Genomic DNA, 24474 nt, shown 5'->3' on the forward strand with positions numbered 1-24474 from the left:
TACTGATGAGCTTATCTTTATAACTATAAAATATGTAGGATTTACGTAGTATAGTTAAGAGCTCTTACATTATATCAAATGTAAGAACTCTTATTAGGATATATGAATCAAATTAAAGTGAGAAATAAGAGCTCCAATTGGAAAAATCATGGCTATGATGCAAGGAATGCTTTTAAAAACACAAGTGTGATGAAACTAATTGGAAACATTACAAACAAAACTCCTGTCTTGATGACAGGAAGTGTTCCAAATGCCTCAATACTCCTGGAACTGAGTCATAACAAAACATGCAATTTATATTAACTGTTCAAAGATTTATTATGGATGACGCTTCAGTTATCATTTGCTCGACTATCTAAGTAATAATAGCCAACATTAATTGCAGGGACGTGTAAGAAATGACGAAAACATGGCGTAAAGTATCAGTCAACTTTAACGTGTCACAACTCTCCTTACCTTGATCTTATAGTCATCTCCTCCCGACACAAATAAAGGTTGATTACTGTGGAAGCAAATGCCACGTACAGGACCGTCATGCTCATCAAATTTCTCCAGTAAAGTACACATACGGTAATCCCAAAGCTGAATCACCCCATTGTGCAAACTCGCCAAAACCCATGGTCGTTTGGCGTGAAATGATATTCCTTTTACCCTCGCTGATTTTGTCTCGAATTTAGTAAGCATTTCTATCAGGATATGCAGGGGAACTTGGAGGAATTCACATAAAACAGCACCATACAAACGTATAAACCAATTGTCAAATGTCAATCAAACCGGCTGACGTGACACGTCTCCACCAAGCAAAGTCACTGTTCCTTTATTTTTATAATTTTCTCAACACTGCACGAAAACTCACGAAAAAGTATTGAAAACGTAGTTTAGGAATCGTCAGTTCCAAAAAATTCATAAATCTCAAAAAGAACACACCCGTTCGACGAATAATGCAACGGCTATACATGCGATTTTATTTATTAGTGTAAGGTATCCGAAATATCCGTATTCGAACATCACTAATCTGATGTTATCTGTGGTCTTTCAGAGAACTGTCATTACTGTCAATCAGTAAATGTCAAAAACGAAAGTTTCAAAACATTTACAAAACTTGTTTTTACACGAAAAATAAAAAAAACAGCTCCTTTTTCATCAATTTGGTAATTGTTGGTCAATTTTGTTATTAATAAACGTTCAGAGGTACCTATAGTTGAACAATCAACCCTTGACACTTGGTCATTCAAAATATAACCTCAATTTACCAAGTCCACATCTCAAACATGGATAAAGAAAAGTTAAAAGGAATTGGCAAAATATGTATCCCTGGTATGCGGCTAAGTTTATCTGACGCAGAACATATCTCAGGGCCTGGCACGTATGAATTGAAAGGATACATTTATGCTACTTTGGCGGGAATCTTGAAGACTGAACATGATGAAGTTACTAAGGTATTCAATGTAACCTTTTCACTAATTACTTTACAAAGTAGTACAGAATTGCTAACCAAAGTTTTTTTCTCTGATAATATTTTTTTATTTTCATTTCAGGCAACAGTAATATCAGTTGTAAGTCCTAGAACGCCAAGTGTTTTACCCAGAAGTGGAGATATAGTGACCTGCAAGGTGACAGTAGTTAACTCCCGCATGGTACAATGTGTGATCTTATGCGTTGGCTCATCGGTACTGGTCAGGCCATACAGGGGCGTTTTGAAAAAGGAAGACATAAAATCAACAGACAAGGACAGAATAGACCCGTACAAGTGTTTCAGACCTGGTGATGTCATATTAGCAAGAGTTGTATCCTTTAAAACAGATAAAGAAACTATTTACTTTAACAAATTCTGGTTTCAACGTACAAATTGCAAAGTTTGGAATTTTTGGCTTACTTTGGAGCCTAGAAAAACCACAACTAAAAATAAGATAGTTGAAAAGTTACATTTCTTTAATTATTGAGATTTTTGTACTTAAATATCATTTTATAAAATTTAGCCTTGACTCTTCACTCAGCTTCCCATGACTGAAATCCACTGGTACCACCTTTCAACAGCAGAAAACGAGCTCGGTGTAGTCATAGCTACAGCCGAGGGCTCTCCCCAAGGAATCAACATGGTGCCCATTAGCTGGTCCGAGATGCAGTGTCCAAAAACCTTGACAAAAGAACCGAGGAAAGTTGCAAGAGTTATTCCTGAAAATATTAACCAAAACTTATTCAATGTCAAGGATAAGGACAAAGAAAATAAAGAGAATAAAAAATGATTATTGCTTAATAAAAATTATAATTATTATTTTCAATAATTTACTATTTTGTGACCCAAAAACCTTCTACCTACGTATATCAAGTAGATCTAGCCAGTAGCTCCTTGGAAGTTTAAGTACTTGCAAAATAAGTGACCTATGTTTGCCAAACCAATAATTGCTATCCTATTTATTCATTTCAAATTATTACATTCGTGCGCTTGAACTCATTGAATTTATTGTTTATTTCTATTGAAAATAAAAAACCCATGCGGTCGGTATTCTCTACCAATCGAGTTTCTATTCTAATACCTTATTTCATCATCTGTAGAATTTGTATTTCCGAACGTAAATGTCAAAATCATCAGATTTCTGTCTGTCAATGTCAATCATCCAAAACAAACGTCATACGATACAACTTTTGTAAATCTTTTTAGAGATTTATCTTTCTAAAGTGTTGTTTTTATTCCATAAAATATTAGTTTTAGGTACTGTTGCGCAAAATACATAAGCAAGTTAACCATTCCAATGTTAGTTAGTGTTAGTTTAGGCGCAATGAGGTCATCATTCCTCGGTTATCATAAAACAAACTAGACGGGAAACTACTGCGATTTCAGTATTTGTTGGTGGTCGTTGTGATACAGTCGTGCCTTAGGGTGCCAAGATGAAGTTCGCGGAACACTTGAGTGCTCACATCACGCCTGAGTGGCGGAAGCAATATATTAATTATGAGGTAAGTTGAAAATAAAAAATATTTTTTTATTCTGTTCAGAGTGGTCTCCTCAGTAATTTGATGGCCACTGGTTCTTGACACTATAATCAACTTTAAAGTGTTAATGAGAAGTTAAGGTTTTCTATCAATCAATAGAATTTTTCAATGGAATGTGGCAGGCTGTCTCACTTTGCCCTTGGTGATCATACAATTCCAGTTATTCCTAAGAATATCTGTCTTCCCTTTTCCTGTATAGTTATTTGTCATATTGAGTTATTACAGTTGTCCCTGACTATTTAAATCTTGTTTGTGGATTGTATGTTTATGGAATTGCACGAAGTTTCCACTTATCTAATAAACACAGATGAGAATCTGAACTTATCAGTTTGTTTTAGATAGTAAATAGCCTTATTTATCTCCTACTGAAATATTATCAATGAACAAGCTGTTGTTGAGGAGTAAATGTTTTGTTTTCATATGCTTTACCAATAATTTTGCTACCAGACCACTATTAAGCTTAACTTTGAACTCTACAATTGCAAATTGCCTCATACACCATTATATTTATGTATTAGTATTATATCAGAACAATCCAAGCTTTTTATTTACATGACATATTCACAAAACTCCTATTGTTTATTTACAAAATTGTGTTTTCTCTTTTTAACAAAATCATGTAACAACCTTGTTCACAAACAAGTGTATAGCAATGAGTAATTGTATATTTTTGTACAGACATGACAAATGGTCAAGATAATGAAATTGCCTGAGCAAGACAATAATATTGGTGTAATAACAAAGGAAGGATTATAAGTATCAATATTCTAAATTCATATTATAATACATCTAACTTCTGAATATATTGCTAAATTGACTGGGATCTCAGAAAGACTCGCCAGAATGCAAAGAAGTAATCATCTGTTGCACCAAAGTTTGAATGGGTCCACTGCAATGATAAGTTTAACCCTTTTTCATCTGAGGTGGAATTGTATAAAGTAATCGTTATCATTGGCAGTTCATAACGTACGATTATCCTGTCATAGGCTTTGTTTAACTGACTTTATCGTACATTATGAACTGTCAAATGATTAAAATTGCTTTACACAATTCCACTTCTGGTTTCACAGGCACTAGTTTTTACCTTTGCAGCCATTTAAAGACCATTAAACAATCATCCCAAAAAAAATTAAAAGGTTATCAGTTCTGTTACTGCAGTGGATCCATACTTTTAATATACCTACTACTAGCGGCAGCCCGCGACTTCGAACGCGTGGATCCCGTTTTACCCCCTTAGGGGTGGAGTTTCGTAAAATTCGTTCTTTGTGAGCACCTACGTTTTAAAAGGTTCCCATGCAAAAAATAGAGACTTCTAGCACTTGCAATATCTGAGATTTCATGATGAGTGAATCAGTCAATCAGTGACCTTTCACTTTTATAAATGTAGATTATTTATTATTAACCCTTTGCAGCAATTTTAATACCATTAAACAATCATCACAAAAAAAGTAAAAAGGAATAGCTATCATTATTGCAGTCAACCCTTACCTAATGTTCTACTATCTGGTGCATGTTTTGACTTACGTCTTACCATCCAACAGGAGATGAAAGCTATGCTATACACGGCGGTGGAGGAGGCGCCGTCAGCCGAGAACGTGGAGCCCGAGGTGCTCTCACGACACTTCGCCAACTTCGACGAGACGTTCTTCCATTACTGTGATCAGGAACTCAAGAAAATCAACACGTTTTACTCAGGTATTTAAAGTAAAAGTAATTTTATGCAATTATACACCAATGACATTATCACCTGTTAAATACCTACGTTTTCTGTAAAGGAAACTGAAAAAAGCATTGAAATCTAAAATTTCCTTCTAAGGTGCATAATAAAGCAGATATACTACTGTGAGCACGTGCGATCGGCGGTCGACTTTTTACAAACCCATTGGCATATCTAGGATTATTCTCCAGGGATAGATATGGGGGGAGTGCGATTAGGATCATAGCTCATGAGTTAGTACTATGCCATACTATCATAATAATTATGGTAGCCCAACATTCTGGAATCAGGATTGGGCATGTATTTACAAACCAGACGTGATTCATCTTCAAAGCTTTGATGCTCAGTAACAGCGTATAATTATATCGTTCTACCATGTAGGGAAGACAATATACTCTGGGATCTTATATCTTTGAAATAATGTTTTTTAACAATAAATATTAAATAGCGAAGCGCCTTACGCCCGTACCTATTCACAAACATTACAGTGAGCGTGGACGCACAAAGTGACACACGAACCAATCACAGAGCTCTATTCAACGCTGTGCGTTCGATTTGCTGCTTCACTTGTGAATACAGGCGTTAATGTAGATTGCACATTAGATGCGCCTAAATGTTCTCCACTCCAATATCCACTCCAGTCAGTTCAACGTCACCTTTCCTCAGTTATTGACGTGGAGCTACTCTAATTTTACAAACATTATAAGTATATTTTTCTTAGCAAAAGATACCTTAAATCATTTTTCTCTCACAGAAAAGCTAGCAGAAGCGACACGAAAATTCGCAACCCTCCAAAGCGAGTTGAAGTCTCACTTCGAGACAGTGAAGCCCAAAGGTGGGGGTGACAGCAAGAAGGCCCAGCTCCCTCGCAGAAAGGTGCAAGAGTTGAAACTCGCGTTCAGCGAGTTCTATCTCAGCCTGATTCTGCTGCAGAACTACCAGAACTTAAATTATACAGGCTTTAGGAAAATATTGAAGAAGCACGATAAGGTGAGTGCATTGATTTAATATTTAAATAACCAGTAGTTAGAGGCCGATTCTAAAATATTTGTGAGTTGGCACCTCTAGAGACTAAGCGACGGCGAAGCAAACCGCAGAGTACCTACCTGATAGATGACCAATATTAATGAAATGTTATGGTTTCACACCGTAACAACGAATAAGTTCGCAAAAAGTATCCCATTTCGTGGTATTTAGATCGCTATGTTGCTTTACATGCAGAGATGGATGTAGCCATATTTTTTTTTCGCGCAGGACCGCTATACGAAACATAATCAACATGACTTATATGTATTAGAAAACCGCTTTAGAGAGCTAAACTAGCCTTCAACTTCAAGCTATACTTATCTTCAGTATTGTATTACTGTTTAAAAAGTCGGTAAAAGAAAACTACGAAATTTTTCCTCATATTACTCACTGTTTTGACCGACCAAAAACAAATAAATGTGGAACCAGCCGGTTCCGCTTTAAAGATATCACATTGAATGATATATTGACATTATGACTATCAAGATAAGAGAAATCTATTAGTTCTGAATATACCGATAAGCGAGATTAAAGATAATGAAATGTTTTGTTTGAACCCATATTTGGTGTAGGTATATAGTAAATTAATGCCAACAATGTTCATTCGCTACAGGTATTGCGTTTAATTGAGTAGGATTTGCGGTAATGGAAAGGATTTGGGACTCTATTTAGTGACGTAACTAAGTTATCACGTCACTTATGTCTGAACCATTACTGAAGTTTCCCTGATATATTTCGTGACAATTCCTTTCGATCTAGTTAGGAATGCTTAGGTACTCTATTGCTAAGATCCCTGTGAGAAGTATAAGGTACCGTAAAAAAGTTGACATGGTTTACTTGACTGAAGCACATCTCAGTCTTCTCTCAAAATCAGTCTTGCTGATGTTTGACGTAACAAAAGCACCCTCCGGTATCGCTTCACTATCGCAGGGATCAGTTTAAGCAGTGGGAATATATTTCCCACCATATTTTTTATCATATTCCCTTGCCCTACGGTCCAAAACAATGAGAAATTGGAACTTGCTATGATCGTTCGTTTTATTTAATCGTAGCCAGTAATATCAGTCAAACTAACTAGCTCACTCTTCCCAGCTACTAAACGTAAGCAACGGGGCGCAATGGCGAGCTGTCCACGTGGAGACTTCCCACTTCTACACCAACAAAGACATCGACCGGCTCATCAGCGACACAGAGGCGGCTGTCACCAACGACTTAGAGGGAGGAGACCGACAGAAGGCCATGAAAAAACTCAGGGTCCCACCGCTGGGCGAACAGCAGAGCCCGTGGACGACGTTCAAAGTGGGCCTGTTTTCGGGCTCGTTTATTGTGCTGTTTATCACCGTTGTGCTGTCAGGTGAGTGGATTCCTGGCGGTCAAGCTGTAGATCCTGGTTACTCAAAAGTTGCAGCGTTGAGAACGATAGGTGGGAATAGTCCCGTTTTTGCACAGTTGTGACTTTGTGAGATGTAAAGGTCGAATCTATCCATATAGGTACAGGGTGTAAAAGAAAACAGCAGAAATAACGTGCAGATAGATATTATTACATTGTTGTTGAAATTAGGTAACTATAGCACTAACGTTTAACCTAGTCAATGCCTAAATTATAGGAGCGGCACTGGAGGAGTGATTTTGATATAATGACGTGACGGAACGTACAAATGGCAATGCCAGATTTTGTATGGAAGGTGGCGTCTTTTTTTTTTTCGCGCGGCCATCGACCAAACCTTGTTTTAAGATTACAAAATAGTGTAATAAACCAAACTTACTATGGCATGTATACCTCTAAACTCAGTCTGAACTGAGTTACGAGCATTAGAAGTTTAATGATTTTCATACTAGATTTGCTTTTTGCGCGCAAGATTTGTAAGAAATTGCAACAAAATATTGCGCTATTTTTTTATTGCGCTGATTCTGCTGCATACTGATGTCTGGAGCCTTTAATGGATGGTATTGTTTGTTTACACATACAATGTCATTATTTTGTTGCAATTTCTTACAAAACTTGCGCGTAAACAGCAAATCTAGTATGAAAATCATCAAACTTCTGATGCTCGTAACTCAGTTCAGACTGAGTTTAGAGGTATACATGTCATAGTAAGTTTGGTTTATTACACTATTTTGTAATCTTAAAACAAGGTTTGGTCGATGGCCGCGCGAAAAAAAAAAGACGCCAATTTCCGGCATTGTCTTTTGAAGTCTCGCTGATATTTGACATAACAAAAATCACGTGCCGCTCTCAAACCTCAGGCACTTACTGAGACCTATAATAATACTCTTCATAAAAGCTACAAACAAATTCTTACTACCTACATCTACTTTAATTTACGAAGATACAGTATTAATATTATCTCAGCCAAGGTCTATCTATAACAATATTAGCACGAAATGTTTATTTCACAAATCCTACAACAAACGGCGGACCGTAAAACATTATTATCAGATTGCGTACCGCGGATAATCCAGTAATCGCTGTGTCAATGTGTACTCACTGCAAATCAAGAGTAATTTTAGTTTGGTTTGCGAATGACCGAGATAGTGGGATTATTTTGACCATGGGAAAATTTTGGGAAACTTAGAGATAAAGAACTTAGATAAGCACGTTCATTTATGGTCATACTAGCTTTTGCCCGCGGCTTCACCCGCATGAAAAGGTTGTCACAGATCGCCATATTTCTCCATATTCTGAGTTATAAAGAATAATACTGTAAAGTTTCATCAAAATCCGTTCAGTAGTTTTTGCGTGAAAAAATAACAAACATCCATCCAGACACCCAAACTTTCGCATTTATAATATTAGTAGGATAATCTCCATTACAAGAGAACGACCCTCTATATTTCGTTTATTTATGGTCATTTAGTTGATTTATGCCCGTTTTCACCATCAATCCCTAATTTTTATGTGACCTCTATGTAAACAAAATTCCTGTTATGTGTTACCATAGGGGTCACTTAAAAATTAGGGATTGATGGTGAAAACGGGCATTAGTCTCCATTGCAGGTGAATGACCTATATTTACCAGAGGCAAATGGAGGATCTATCCTACTCCTCAAGCTGGTATAACGGGTTTTGAAGAAACTAAAGTAGCATACAAACTTGATTATACCATGATTATGTGATGTAGAAATTGCTTATTTGACTGCAACACTCAGATTTTTACAGTGTCTCGTACAATAGATCATAAATATTGATGGAAATCACGACTAGCGTAAATGCGCATCTATGAATGAATACTTACTATTATTATGAAGTCACATAATTTTGCTGTCATCAACTTTTGATAAATGACATGGGAATTGTGGTATTTATTTATTTCTAGCTAGTAATTAATTGGATCTTAAAATTTAACATACAGAAAGGGATAATTGTGTAGCTCAATAATGGGGTAACTAGGTTTATTTTAATGTCAATCGAAGAACTAATCTTAAAACTAATTATCTGAGAGGTGATCATCGAAAAGCCGCTTTACCAAAAACTCGTATAATCTGGCAGGAGTTATAATACTTTATAAGTAACATTCCAAAAATGTTTGCATTACCTCCTACTTTTAGCTCTTTTCAACTATTATTTTACTAAACAAATCTTTTTCTCTTCCAGCGTTATTTCACGATGGTGCCACAGACAACTTCAAGACAGCTTTCCGATTGTACCGAGGCCCGTTCCTTCTAGTAGAATTCATATTCCTAATTGGCATAAACGTCTACGGCTGGCGGTCTTCAGGGGTCAACCATGTTTTAATCTTCGAGTTGGACCCCAGAAATCATTTGTCAGAACAAGATTTGATGGAGCTTGCAGCGATACTAGGGGTGGTCTGGGCATTAAGTATACTCAGCTTTATTTATAGCGCGAGTCTCAGTATACCTCCCTTTGTGAACCCACTAGCGCTAGTAGTAATTATGCTGGCCTTTCTTATGAACCCTCTGAAGGTGTTTCGACACGAAGCGAGGTTCTGGTTCTTGAGGATATGTGTGAGTATACTTTGGTATTATTTATTTAGTAGAATAGAAGTACATTGAATTTGTAGTCGTAATAGTGATGATTTTGCAGCGAAAATCTGTACGACCCGCATTGTGTAGCTGCATGTTGGGATCGATTTAAATAGATATGCGATCGATATGATTATTAACCGTAACGACTACTTATTTGTAGTCGTTACGTAGTGTGGGCAGGCCTCCCACTACATGGACCGACGATCTGGTGAAGGTCGCGGGAGGTGCCTCAATGCGGGCGGCGCAAGACCGGTCTTTGTGGAAATCCTTGGAGGAAGCCTTTGTCCAGCAGTAGACGTCATTCGGCTGAAACGAACGAACGAGAACTTTGGTCTTTTGGGAAAAGTAGCAGTAGAATAAGTCTTTTGTTTGATCAAGTAAAATACACTCGACATCAAATAAATCGCACCTCCCGCGACAAGCATTATCAAACGTATGCTTCCCCACTTCCCACCAATATTGGCACCATTTGAAAGCCTAGTTCTGACCTTCATTTCATTAAAGGAAAGGTTTTTACCCCAAAAATGTGTCTTTAGAAGGATCCACAGTCCACAGTCACTTCTACAAAAAATAGGTAGTTACGCTAGAGCCAACTTTTATGGCTATAAAACTGTTAAGTTGGGATTAATCGCTATCTATCTGTTAAAGAGGACACGTGAGATCATTATTTGGTTTTGTAACCATAAAAATTGGTCTAATTGATCCCATAGGTGGGCCCAAAGTGAGGTATTACATTTATGGTATATGTTAATCATTTATTAAGAAATTAAATGTGTTTTTCTTTAAGGATATTTATTGGGCTTTCAAATAACACCAATATTGTTGGGGCACCATGATTGTGTCAGAAGAAAATCGTTAAAGTTCGCGTCGCGGAAGGTGCGGTTTATTTGATGTTGAGTATATTAACACACTGTATAAATTGTTTGATCAGGGGCGGATTCTCGCGGCGCCATTCGTGCCAGTGTTGTTCGCTGACTTCTGGCTGGCGGACCAGTGGAACTCCTTCGCGAATGCCTTCCTGGACTTCCACTACCTCATCGCCTTCTACGTGGCAGGCGGTGACTGGTTCAGCGTTAACAGTGAGTTCAACACAGTCCGGGACGGATTGAACCAGAAACAATTTTAATACGCACTCTTATGTACATATTTATTTACGACCAAGGTTTACACAATAACACTAAGTAGATGAACAAGTAACACTAACGAACCACTTATGCGACTTATTAAAGGATCGAAAATAATTGACAAATGATTCCTTTGACCTGTAACTTATAAAAAGACGAATTTATATTTCTGTATAAACAGCTGGCTCATTTTCGTTTATTAACTGTACAAGTGACGTCAAACGTGGATATTTATAATGCACAAATATTGACTTTAGTTGTCACATGACCACATCTCCTATTCGTGACATGCCTTATGATTCCACTTCCTAACACTTTGGTCTATCCGTAGATCAAGTTTTGGCGTAGCCCTAAATGCAAAAATGGTAATAATACCACAGAATAATAATAAGTACTACGTACAGAAATTTTACTTCGCGAAGGTATTTAAAAAAATGTATACTATTATTATTTAGGCAGTTAAATACTGCACAGTATTTAGTTAGTACACCATTTTCTTTATTTTCTTCCATCATACACAATAATACGCGCGCGTGAGTCAATGTTCGCTCGTATGTGAGGCCTTGTCGAATAGTATCCTGTAGGTGGGCCATCGTGCGTGTTTTGTTTTCGATGTAAACTCGCGGAGATGAACAGGCCTGATAATACTTTTAAAGTTCGTTTCATCCATGAAGATGCGCCCCACCAATTTTGGTCAAAGGAAGCGCGGGGTGCGGGGAGTTTGATCGAGCCACAAAATATAACAGAAGGTAAACTCCATACTATGCGCGCTCGACCCACGCACACATAGACACCGCTCACGTACGCGTTATCAAGACTGTCTTGGACGAATGCGAGGCGCGACTGCGTTCGCTTGAGTGACACTGCTCACGCGTTCGTAAAATTATTTTGTTTGTGCGAAAATTAGTGAACAAAAAAAAGGGGGTACCCATCAAAAACAATACTTGTCAAAAAAACCAAGTCTCGCAACTCAGTTGTTCTACGGTAAAAAGTTGTGAGATCCATGTAATACCAAGTCCAGGCCAGGAAATCTTTAACGTTTTACATAAATTATTGACTTGGCCATCGCACTAAATAATTTAATTTACACGTGTTTTCATGCGATGGCCAAGTCAATATATTTATGTAAAACGTTAAAGATTTCCTGGCCTGGACTTGGTATTACATGGATCTCACAACTTTTTACCGTAGAACAACTGAGTTGCGAGACTTGGTTTTTTTGACAAGTATTGTTTTTTATGGGATCTCATTTCTTTTTGTATTTTGTAGACAGCAGTTATGTATCTAGAAAACTGGACCGAAATTGAAAAATTTTACTCGACTTGGCGGTTGCACTACCGTGCCCCCAAATCTCATTTCTTTTTGTATTTTGTAGACAGCAGTTATGTATCTAGAAAACTGGACCGAAATTGAAAAATTTTACTCGACTTGGCGGTTGCACTACCGTGCCCCCAAATATTTGAGTTTTTCCTTGATTCATACACCAAACACTACTTATATTCCAAATTTAAAGCTTCTAGGTCTGCTAGAAGTGCCTTAGAATTTTGATGATCGGTGAGTCAGTGAGTCAGTCAGTGAGTGACAAAATTAAGTAACTTTGACCCGTTATAATTCTTAAACTACTGGTTCAAATTGAATGAAATTTTAAATATACCGTGTCTTTACAATGCCTGCATAGCTAATGAAAATTCAGCCTTCTAGTTTTATCCACAACGAAGTTACAGGCGGTCGAAAATGGCCTGAATTGCTTCGAGAAAAGGATGGTACGGCCGTGCCGCTTTTTTGCTCGACTTGGTGGGGGCACTGCCGTGCCCCCAGATTATAACATTTGTTAAGTAGACGGTTGCTTACACACAATATTAAAAACTAAATTTTCGTTTTTGAAACTAACAGTTGAATCCGGGAGGTAAGGAAGGTATTTATTTGTATTTTAATAGTTCGTTTAACGTTGCCAATTGAAAGCCAACTCAATTATTAGGAATATCGAATTGTTTAATAGAACGGTTTTAGGAATTATTGGATAATAGTGTCAACCACTCAACTACATACTACTTCCTTCTCGTGTATTTGTTTGCAAACTATTACTATAATATCGTACTAAACATAACTACATATGTATACGTGAATATCTGTTATCGTCTTTCTTCCATAGTATTAAGAGTAACATTTTTCTATCATAATGAAATAAATGCAACACATGACAAGACAACCCTAGCGCGACGGCGGAGCGTGCGAGCGAGCGAGGTATGCAAAGCGAGGTACATACATGAGTTTACCTTCTGTTATATTTTGTGTCCGAGCAATCCGAGCGTCATTATTGTAGTGTGCGTGTGCACTCATGGATGATTTAGCGTGTACCGATATAACACTCAAACTTTAGCGGAAGAATGGTGGGGCGCGTCTTCGTGGATGAAACGATCTATAGCTTCAGTTCGAATGTAGTTTTATCTATCGTTTCTTAGCACACAACTGTCTTACCTAGATGCCTTCGAGACACAACGCTGGTACATAGTGACGCGAGCGGTCGTCAACATAGTCCCGGCCTGGACGCGCTTCTGGCAGTGCCTGCGGCGGTACCGGGACAGTCGCGAGGCGTTCCCGCATCTGGTCAACGCGGGGAAGTACTCCACTACTTTCTTCGTGGTGCTGTTCGCGACGCTACGGGGCATTTATAGCGGTGAGTGGGAAGTGGGAACTATATTCCCCAGGTGCCTTTTGCCCGTTTTCACCATCAATCCCTAACTTTTAAGTGACCCCTATGACATATAAATTCCTTTTAATTGTTACTATAGGGGTCACTTAAAAATTTGGGATTGATGTTGAAAACGGGTATTAGAGACGCATCACTGGTACTGTCAGCGTCAAATAAGTAGTTCGTGACTCTCAAAGTAGCTAAAACGTTTGCAACACATCCTTTGTTGCAATTGGAATAAGGGTGTGCTTTGTCAACTTTTTGGCCACTTTGGGTGTGACCAACTATTGACAGCAATGGTATATAGTTACGGGGTTTTTATGGTAAGTGATTGGTGGGAAGTGGGAAGTCATTCCCCACTTGCCCTCGACACAGCGCTGGCACTAGTGACGCGAGCGGTCGTCAACATAGTCCCGGCCTGGACGCGCTTCTGGCAGTGCCTGCGGCGGTACCGGGACAGTCGCGAGGCGTTCCCGCATCTGGTCAACGCGGGGAAGTACTCCACTACTTTCTTCGTGGTACTCTTCGCGACGCTACGGGGCATTTATAGCGGTGAGTGGGAAGTGGGAACTATATTCCCCAGGTGCCTTAGAGACTCACCACTGGTACTGTCAGCGTCAAATAAGTAGTTCGTGACTCTCAAAGTAGCTAAAACGTTTGCAACACATCCTTTGTTGCAATTAGAATAAGGGTGTGCTTTGTCAACTTTTTGGACACTGGGTGTGTCGAACTATTGACAGCAATGGTACATAGTTACGGGGTATTTATAATGGTAAGTGGTTGGTGGGAAGTGGGAACTACATTCTCACTTGCCTTCGATACAGCGCTGGTACATAGTGTCGTGAGTCGACAACATAGTCCGGGCGGTACCGGGACAGTAGGGAGGCGTTCTCGCATCTGGAAAATACTCCACTACTTTCTTCGTGGTGCTGTTCGCGACGCTACGGGGCATTTATAGCGGTGAGTGGTTGGTGGGAAGTGGGAACTACATTCCCCAGATGGCTTCGTTACAGCGCTGGTAGCGCAGCTAATTCGACCGGGTTGTACATAGTGACTTGCTTATGGCGACGCTACGGGGCATTTATAGCGGTAAGTGGGAAGTGGGAACTATATTCCCCAGGTGCCTTAGAGACGCAACACTGGTACTGTCAGCGTCAAATAAGTAGTTCGTGACTCTCAAAGTAGCTAAAACGTTTGCAACACATCCTTTGTTGCAATTGGAATAAGGGTGTGCTTTGTCAACTTTTTGGCCACTTTGGGTGTGACCAACTATTGACAGCAATGGTATATAGTTATGGGGCATTTATAGCGGTGAGTGGTTGGTGGGAAGTGGGAACTACATTCCCCAGATGGCTTCGTTACAGCTCTGGTAGCGTAGCTAACTCGACCGGGTTGTACATAGTGACTTGCTTATGGCGACGCTACGGGGCATTTATAGCGGTAAGTGGGAAGTGGGAACTATGTTCCCCAGGTGCCTTAGAGACGCAGCATGGTACTGTCAGCGTCAAATAAGTAGTTCGTGACTCTCAAAGTAGCTAAAATGTTTGCAACACATCCTTAGTTGCAATTGGAATAAGGATGTGCTTTGTCAACTTTTTGAACACTTTGGGTGTGACGAACTATTGACAGCAATGGTATCTAGTTACGGGTTATTTATAATGGTAAGTGATTGGTGGGAAGTGGGAACCACATTCCCCAGATGGCTTCGTTACAGCGCTGGTAGCGCAGCTAACTCGACCGGGTTGTACATAGTGACTTGCTTATGGCGACGCTGCGGGGCATTTATAGCGGTAAGTGGGAAGTGGGAACTCATTCCCCACTTGCCCTCGACACAGCGCTGGTACTAGTGACGCGAGCGGTCGTCAACATAGTCCCGGCCTGGACGCGCTTCTGGCAGTGCCTGCGGCGGTACCGGGACAGTCGCGAGGCGTTCCCGCATCTGGTCAACGCGGGGAAGTACTCCACTACTTTCTTCGTGGTGCTGTTCGCGACGCTACGGGGCATTTATAGCGGTGAGCGGGAAGTGGGAACTATATTCCCCAGATGGCTTCGTTACAGCGCTACCGCGCTGGTAGCGCAGCTAACTCGACCGGGTTGTACATAGTGACTTGCTTACGGCGACGCTACGGGGCATTTATAGCGGTAAGTGGGAAGTGGGAACTCATTCCCCACTTGCCGTCGACACAGCGCTGGTACTAGTGACGCGAGCGGTCGTCAACATAGTCCCGGCCTGGACGCGCTTCTGGCAGTGCCTGCGGCGGTACCGGGACAGTCGCGAGGCGTTCCCGCATCTGGTCAACGCGGGGAAGTACTCCACTACTTTCTTCGTGGTGCTGTTCGCGACGCTACGGGGCATTTATAGTGGTAAGTGGGAAGTGGGAACTATATTACCCACTTCGATACAGCGCTGGTACTAGTGACGCGAGCGGTCACCATTTATAGCGGTGAGTGGTTGGTGGGAAGTGGGAACTATATTCCCCAGGTGGCTTCATTACAGCGCTATTAGCACAGCTAACTCGACCGGGTTGTACATAGTGACTTGCTTATGACGACGCTACGGGGCATTTATAGCGGTGAGTGGTTGGTGGGAACGCATTCCCCACTTGCCCTCGACACAGCGCTGGTACTAGTGACGCGAGCGGTCGTCAACATAGTCCCGGCCTGGACGCGCTTCTGGCAGTGCCTGCGGCGGTACCGGGACAGTCGCGAGGCGTTCCCGCATCTGGTCAACGCGGGGAAGTACTCCACTACTTTCTTCGTGGTGCTGTTCGCGACGCTACGGGGCATTTATAGCGGTGAGTGATTGGTGGGAATATAGTTCCCAGGACTCTTTTGAGCTCTACAGCAAGACATGTTGTGGACAGCAAGCAGAGGTGGATCTGGTCATCATTGGGGGAGGCCTATGTTCAGTAGTGAACGTCATGCGGCTAAAATGATGGTGATGATCATATTTATAAACAACAATGGTTCGTTGAAAAGTCATATGGCTCATTGAGAGCTGAAGAATAGTGCTATAACCACTTGTGACTGTGGGGTTAAGCTTCAAACTGAGGTAAAATGTTTTTATGGCACTTGATTTCAGCCATGAAACCTCATATAATTATCTATCAATCAAGTCAAGTTTATAAACATGGGATGTCATAAGTTCCTATTCATCTACAAAAGAAATGGTCAATTAATTCTGTCAGTCGAGTACAATTAAAATTTTATAAGTCCTTAAAAAGAGGCTTAGAATAGTGACTGAGTTTCTTGCGCTCCTCAGCACTGGCCCATTTATGGTCCTGAAGTAGTAGTATGGTTAAAATACTTGAAAAAAAAATTAAATTTTATCAATTTTAATGAGTTTTATATTGATTTTTGATGCATTTTCAGATCAATACACCGACCCGTACGACAACCCGTTCCTTTACGCGTGGTTCGCGTGCCAGCTGGTCTCCTCGCTGTATACCTACACGTGGGACGTGAAGATGGACTGGGGACTGTTCAGCTGCGGACCTAACGCTGAGAACAAGTTTCTACGCGAGGAAATAGTCTACAGCCCTGGGGTGAGTGTTACTACCTATAATATAGCGTCAAATAGTTCGTGGCACACAAAGTAGCCAAAAAGTTCGCTACACGTCTTGGTACAATGGACAAGTTTCCAATTTTTTTCTTTTAATAAATCTTGAAAATATAAGTAAAACTAATAATAATTGTGAAAGAATCATGTGAATATCTCTACAAATACAAAAGTTACAGGGCCCTAAAGTTGTGCATAACAAATATTCGCGCCATTTTGATCGGTGTAGACACGACAGTCATTCAGAGTACAAACATTAAATCACCCTTGGTCCAGTGCTGTTGACAGATCCAATCTTTTTTAAATCTACTAGTTTTTATTTTTTCAGCCAGGGACACTCAACATTCTTTCTTAGTAAAGTTGTGTAACCTTTCTTGACATATCCAAGACCTGACCATATTTAAAAAGAAAAAGAAGACTTTGACATTATAGTGTCATTCTCGACACCTTACCACCCCTAACGCATAGGGGTGGTAAGCATTGTGTTTGAAACTTGAACAGGTGGCCTGACGTCACTGCACCGCGAAAATATGTAGGTAATTTAAATAATTAATTTCTCAGCCATTTCTTGATGGATTTCAAAAATAACTTCACCAGCTTTTTAGTTTTAGTCTATATTTTAATCCAATTCAGTGAAATCTAATGTTTTCAACATCACGAAACTTCTCCATTGGAATAAGGTTGTGTAATGTGTTGTCAACTTTTTGGTCACTTTGGGTGTCAGGTGTCACGAACTATTTGACGTTAACTTTACTCATAATAAATAATACAAAAATTACAATGATGATGATAATGTTTCCAGTTCTACTACTTCGCGATAGTAGAAGACTTCGTGCTGCGCTTCATCTGGACGGCGTCTTTCGTGCTCACCGAGAATAAGCTCGTCGGCGCAGAAACCATGATCTCCATTCTCGCGCCGCTAGAAGTCTTCCGGTGAGAAACGAGAATAATCTAAGGTTTTTTGCAGCACAAATAAACTCACATTCATCATATTTTCTGATGAAAATCCTGATCAGGTATGATAAAAATGCTATGATACATTTATGTGTTCCTAAATTATTATTTTTTTGTAGTTTAAAACATTAGTTTCTCTAAACTAAAAGATGCGAGAGAAAATTAAGAATAATACAAATAATACACATAAATGTATCATAGCATTTTTATCATACCTGATCAGGAGCACAAATAAATAAATATAATCATTTATTTGCCTTAAATAGCTGGTTACAGAGTAGTTCTTATTTGATATAATGTTACATAAGACCTATTTAGTCATAGCCAATGACATGCAAATACAGTAGAATCCGTTTAGTACGACGTCGCTTATAACGACAGACCGCTTTTTAGTCCAGTCAATAAAGCATTATAGATGGAAATCCATGGAACACAATTTTTGACTTCGGGACTTTATTTAGACTAGTTAGGAGGTGAACGTAGCAAAAGTCCCCGCCCTTAGCCCTTGAGCCGGCGGGGAGAGGGGGGTTTAAAGGTACCACTTTTCGGTTTTTCGCTTAATCCTCGGAAACTATGCGTCCTAGTGACATGACTACTATGAACCAAAAAAAGCTTATTCAATTTGCTACAGGTGAGATAGTCAAGTTTTTCTATATCTTGTATAGTTTTTGCGGCATCTGCTCTAGAAGGTCTGTAATATTGGAAATTTTATTTTTGTCTTACATGTTTCCATCAGGAGAAAATCGACTAAATTAACATTGAGCTAATATTCTAGACATACGGGAGCATGTTAAGCCTAGTTCCAGGGAGGGGACTGCACCGTGCGTATATTTAAACGAACCAATTGGAGCCACTTTTGACTCCTCATCACTCAAAAAGTACTGTGCATTAACACTTCAAATTTGGCTCATGTGTTGAGACTTGCAAGATAAACATCAGCTTCAAATTTTATAAATGTACCTCAAACGGTTCTTTAGGTATTGACGTCTAAAAATCTACATGGCTGACCTATAAGACCAAATTCTAACCACTTCCAGATGACCTTGAAGGTTTAAATTTGGCATCCAAATAGGTAGTTGTGTAAATACAAAGGAATAAATAAAAAACCAGTAAATTTTAACATTTCACAGGTGATAGTTAGATTTTAGTGTCCTAAATGTCGATTTTTGAACGCCAATACCTAAATAACCGTTTGAGGTATATTTATGAAATTTAAAGCTGATGTTTATCTTGCAAGTCTCAACACATGAGCCTAATTTGAAGTGTTAATGCACAGTGCTTTTTGAGTGATGAGGAGTCAAAAGTGACTCCAATTAGTTCGTCTAAATATACGCACGATGCAGTCCCCTCCCTGGAACTAGGCTTAACATGCTCCCGCATGTCTATAATGTTTGCTTAATGTTGATTTAGTCGATTTTCTCCTGATGGGAACATGTAAGACAAAATTAAAATTTACAATATTACAGACCTTCTAGAGCAGATGCCGCGAAAACTATACAAGATAGAGAAAAACTTGACTGTCTCACCTGAAGCAAATTGAATAAGCTTTTTTTGGTTCATAGTAGCCATGTCACTAGGACGCATAGTTTCCGAGGATTAAGCGAAAAACCGAAAAGTGGTACCTTTAAACCCCCCTCTCCCCGCCGGCTCAAGGGCTAAGGGCGGGGACTTTTACTATGTTCACCTCCTAACTAGTCTAAATAAAGTCCCGAGGTCAGAAATTGTGTTCCAGGGATTTCTCTCTACACCGTCGTTAAAGCATTCATTGACTGGACTATTTAGCGACGCATATTTATGATTTAGTTGGTTGATTTATAGAGAAATAACGTAAAAAACTACTTCTGTAGTACGACGTCCGGATAGTACGACGTAATAATCATCGGTCCCTTGAGCGTCGTTATAATCGGATTCTACTGTATAAAGAACGGTTACAGACAGAGCAAATAATTAAATTTACAAGCAGGTATTTAACTGCAATCACACCTGTAGGTATAGGATCAGCGCCGCGATAAGCTTTTATCTTACCTTTTTATCGATTTTATATGATAAGCCCATACATTTGTCATGTAAAATCATCGATAAGATTTTATCACAGCGCGCATCCTAGCTCGGCTATTAATTAAGTGAGATCAACTCTCGCTTTGAAGAAGCCCAGATTATAGTGCTTGGGAAAGATAACAAACAGTAGGCAGTGAATTCTCAGCTGTTCGCATTATAACAGATGTTTTTGACAGTTTTTATCAAAATACTAAAAAAATTGATGATGGAAAATAAAATTCTGTTTAAATATTTTTTGATTCTGCTACTCAAATCCAACCACTGTCCTATATTTAACTGGCATGAATACTTTCTACATTCTCTGAAAGATCTCTACCTACCGATGGAACCGTCTAAATGAGGGTTTTGGCGTATGAAAGATCCGCTAGATGGCGGAACGTGGATGTGGGGTCTGACTGCTGCGTGATTGGTGGATTTTGACATGTCTGTCAATGTCATGTCAAAAATAACCTATCATGCAGCATTTGGACCTCGCGTCTACGTATTGCCATTTGGCGGATTTTGCATACGCGAAAACCCTCGTTGTGCTGTTTTGATTGTAGTTTTCATGCTTTGTATACTCATAACACCATTTTCACCCACAGACGTTTCATATGGAACTTCTTCCGCCTCGAGAACGAGCATCTGAACAACTGCGGCAAGTTCCGCGCCGTGCGGGACATCTCGGTGGCGCCGCTCGACTCCTCCGACCAGGCCGACATCATCCGGATGATGGACCATCCGGATGGGGTCGTCAACAGGTGAGCTGACCAGAAAAAAACATCACACTTTTTGCGTCAGCGGTCGCGTGTCCAGCCAAGTTCAAGTAACAGAACTGGCACCACTCACAGACGTTTCATATGAACTTCTTCCGCCTCGAGAACGAGCATCTGAACAACTGCGGCAAGTTCCGCGTCGTGCGGGACATCTCGGTGGCGCCGCTCGACCGACATCATCCGGATGATGGACCATCCGGACAGGGTCGTCAACAGGTGAGATATACGTGTTACGTACGAAAACGGTCTTCTTCCGCCTCGAGAACGAGCATCTGAACAACTGCGGCAAGTTCCGCGCCGTGCGGGACATCTCGGTGGCGCCGCTCGACTCGTCCGACCAGGCCGACATCATCCGGATGATGGACCATCCGGACGGGGTCGTCAACAGGTGAGGTGACCAGAAAGAAAAATCACACTTTTTGCGTCAGTGATCTAGACACACGGTCGCGTGTCCAGCCAAGTTCAAATAACAGAACTGGCACCACTCACAGACGTTTCATATGGAACTTCTTCCGCCTCGAGAACGAGCATCTGAACAATTGCGGCAAGTTCCGCGCCGTGCGGGACATCTCGGTGGCGCCGCTCGACTCGTCCGACCAGGCCGACATCATCCGGATGATGGACCATCCGGACGGGGTCGTCAACAGGTGAGGTGACCAGAAAGAAAAATCACACTTTTTGCGTCAGTGATCTAGACACACGGTCGCGTGTCCAGCCAAGTTCAAATAACAGAACTGGCACCACTCACAGACGTTTCATATGGAACTTCTTCCGCCTCGAGAACGAGCATCTGAACAATTGCGGCAAGTTCCGCGCCGTGCGGGACATCTCGGTGGCGCCGCTCGACTCGTCCGACCAGGCCGACATCATCCGGATGATGGACCATCCGGACGGGGTCGTCAACAGGTGAGCTACGTGTTACGTATGAAAACGGTCTTCTTCCGCCTCGAGAACGAGCATCTGAACAATTGCGGCAAGTTCCGCGCCGTGCGGGACATCTCGGTGGCGCCGCTCGACTCGTCCGACCAGGCAGACATCATCCGGATGATGGACCATCCGGATGGGGTCGTCAACAGGTGAGCTGACCAGAAAAAAACATCACACTTTTTGCGTCAGTGATCTAGACACGCAGTCGCGTGTCCAGCCAAGTTCAAGTAACAGAACTGGCACCACTCACAGACGTTTCATATGGAACTTCTTCCGCCTCAAGAACGAGCATCTGAACAACTGCGGCAAGTTCCGCGCCGTGCGGGACATCTCGGTGGCGCCGCTCGACTCCTCCGACCAGGCAGACATCATCCGGATGATGGACCATCCGGACGGGGTCGTCAACAGGTGAGATACGTGTTACGTACGAAAACCTATCAAAATCTCCACCCACAGACGTTTCATATGGAACTTCTTCCGCCTCGAAAACGAGCATCTGAACAACTGCGGCAAGTTCCGCGCCGTGCGGGACATCTGCCGACTAGGCCGACATCATCCGGATGATGGACCATCCGGACGGGGTCGTCAATAGGTGAGCTACGTGTTACGTACGAAAACGGTATGAAAATCGGTAGAGACACCCCTCTTTTTACGTCGAGGGTTAATTATCATCGTCATTATTTCAGCCATAGGACGTCCACTGCTAAACATGGGCCTCCCCCAATGATTTTCACAAAGGCCGGTTGGAGCGGCCTGCATCCAGCGCCTTCCTGCTACCTTTATGAGGTCGTCGGTCCACCTTGTAGCTGGACGTCCTACGCTGCGTTTTTACGTGGCCTCCACTACAGAAATTGCTGCCCCATCGGCCGTCACTTCTGCGTACTATACGCCCTGCCCATTGCCACTTCAGCTTGCTAATCCGTCGGGCTACGTCAGACGGATCTCATTTCTGATTCGATCTCGTAAAGAAACTACGAGCGTAGCCCTCTCCATAGCACGCTGTGCAACTTTGAGCTTATTTAATGTTGTCATTTTACATTCCGAAGTGTTTACAAAAGCAATATTTTTAAAATGAATGAATTTTACGGTTTATTATCTAGCATCCCAAGTTTCACCCTTTTTATGGCTTGTTTTACTGTTATCAGTCCTAAATCAATCTTCTCTTCCAGGCTGACAAAAAAGAAGAATCCAAAAAAGGCAAAAGAGAGCGACCGCAAGCCACTACTCAAGAAAGAATCCATACAGGAGCTACAGCTTGAACTCGGTCTCTCGTCCAAGATGCTCTGAGCTGTGATACCCGCTACGAACACGCTATTGTGGACCTTGGGCGCACGTGATAAAGCCTATCGAGTTTGCACGTCACGGTATTTTGGACTTTATTGACTTATTTGCAATTTGGTTGAAGCATGACTGAGAAAGATATATCTTTGAGCTATTCTTTGTAAGATTCGAATTCGACTGAATGCTTTATGTAATGGACATAAGAATCAAATTGGAACGGTCCTTCTGTACTTATTTCTCTGTGTACTTAAACTTTTTTACGATTTTGTCATGCTCTTATTGTTACAATTACGTACTTAAATGACCGTGATGGATTTAAGATAGCTTTATCTACATTATAATGTGGTCTAAGTTGATCTGGTAAACATAACTTGAATGCTAAAATTGATTACAAAAGACATGCTGTCCTCTTCTAATACTGAGAGTATAAAGAAGACGGCAACAATTTGAGCTGTGAATTTAGATTTAAGTTTAGATAATTCGTATCGAAATAAGTTACTGTTGTGCCAGACATATCTTATAGATTTTAATCCTATTTCATCATTTCATTATTATAATTGTTTATTCTTCACTTAAAGACTACAATTCGATATTTTGTTCATTTCTAGAACTCAAGTGTTGTATAGAAATCATAAAAGTCTAATCCATCCATCTCTATTCTCTTACCTTGTCTTTCAAAAATGAACTTTGAGCTTATAATAATAGGGTTCATTTTCCTGTGTTCTATTTCAAATCTTTGATTATAAGTTCAATTTTGCAATCTACTAAAGTTAATATGCAAAAATGAACTTTGAATACATTACGCTGGGATTCAGTTTTGTTTACTAGACCAAACGGGCACATACGAAGCGCCTTAGGAACGTGAAAAGTGTTGCCGTGGCACTATACTATAGCCGCTATAACCATAGTATTAAAATATATTTTTAGAAAGATTCTCTTTGGTTTTATTTGTATTCTACATACAATTCCACACTATGATATTCCATATAAAAATGTGAGACTAAGCTAGATCGTTTTGTATATTCATAAGTTTGCAATTTTGTTTGGGCGAGGCCTATACTGCACATAGGACAAAATGATGATGATGAAGTTTGTAATTTGACAGTTTTCGAAGTTTGAAACGGGTAAAATTATTGAAAAAACTATAAACGTTAGTGAATATTTTTATTGCAAAAGTATTCCATTTTTATTAAAGTTTTATTATGTAGATAATAATCAACAAATAATATACTTATAGCAGAACATATTAGGTACAGAAGAGTGGTTGTTTAATATTATAAATAATATTCATATTGGGGTATAATTGCTTGACTATTTAAGTATACTCATAAAATTAATGGAAACTGTTGTTCTTTAAACGATTTTTTATAACAAATCTTCATGTTTTAAGTTTGTAAGTA

General features: G+C 40.3%; 3 protein-coding genes and 1 long non-coding RNA gene across 4 annotated transcripts in view; 3 read left to right on the forward strand and 1 right to left on the reverse strand.

Moving 5' to 3' along the window:
* Positions 1-759, reverse strand: part of LOC135083747 (coatomer subunit alpha) — a 31656-nt gene extending 30897 nt beyond the window's left edge. Inside the window, exon 1 of the mRNA XM_063978487.1 lies at positions 457-759. Coding sequence (XP_063834557.1) covers positions 457-684 — 228 coding nt within the window. The 5' untranslated portion in view covers positions 685-759. The remainder of the gene's footprint in view (positions 1-456) is intronic.
* Positions 1-24008, forward strand: part of LOC135083758 (uncharacterized) — an 84195-nt gene extending 60187 nt beyond the window's left edge. Inside the window, exon 2 of the long non-coding RNA XR_010259690.1 lies at positions 23570-24008. This is a non-coding gene — a long non-coding RNA (uncharacterized LOC135083758). The remainder of the gene's footprint in view (positions 1-23569) is intronic.
* On the forward strand, positions 1068-2285 carry LOC135083984 (exosome complex component CSL4). Its single transcript, XM_063978746.1, has 3 exons — positions 1068-1439; positions 1539-1787; positions 1998-2285. The coding sequence occupies exons 1-3, from the start codon at positions 1272-1274 to the stop codon at positions 2244-2246; spliced, it is 666 nt and encodes a 221-aa protein (XP_063834816.1). The 5' UTR covers positions 1068-1271; the 3' UTR covers positions 2247-2285.
* On the forward strand, positions 2615-24008 carry LOC135083750 (solute carrier family 53 member 1). Its single transcript, XM_063978490.1, has 11 exons — positions 2615-2958; positions 4536-4689; positions 5466-5701; positions 6830-7091; positions 9333-9703; positions 10656-10803; positions 13331-13525; positions 16913-17085; positions 17902-18032; positions 20696-20851; positions 22963-24008. The coding sequence occupies exons 1-11, from the start codon at positions 2890-2892 to the stop codon at positions 23078-23080; spliced, it is 2013 nt and encodes a 670-aa protein (XP_063834560.1). The 5' UTR covers positions 2615-2889; the 3' UTR covers positions 23081-24008.
* Positions 24009-24474: the final 466 nt, after the last annotated feature.

This window comes from Ostrinia nubilalis, chromosome 24 (genome assembly GCF_963855985.1).
Source record: "Ostrinia nubilalis chromosome 24, ilOstNubi1.1, whole genome shotgun sequence".
Lineage (NCBI taxonomy): Eukaryota > Metazoa > Arthropoda > Insecta > Lepidoptera > Crambidae > Ostrinia > Ostrinia nubilalis.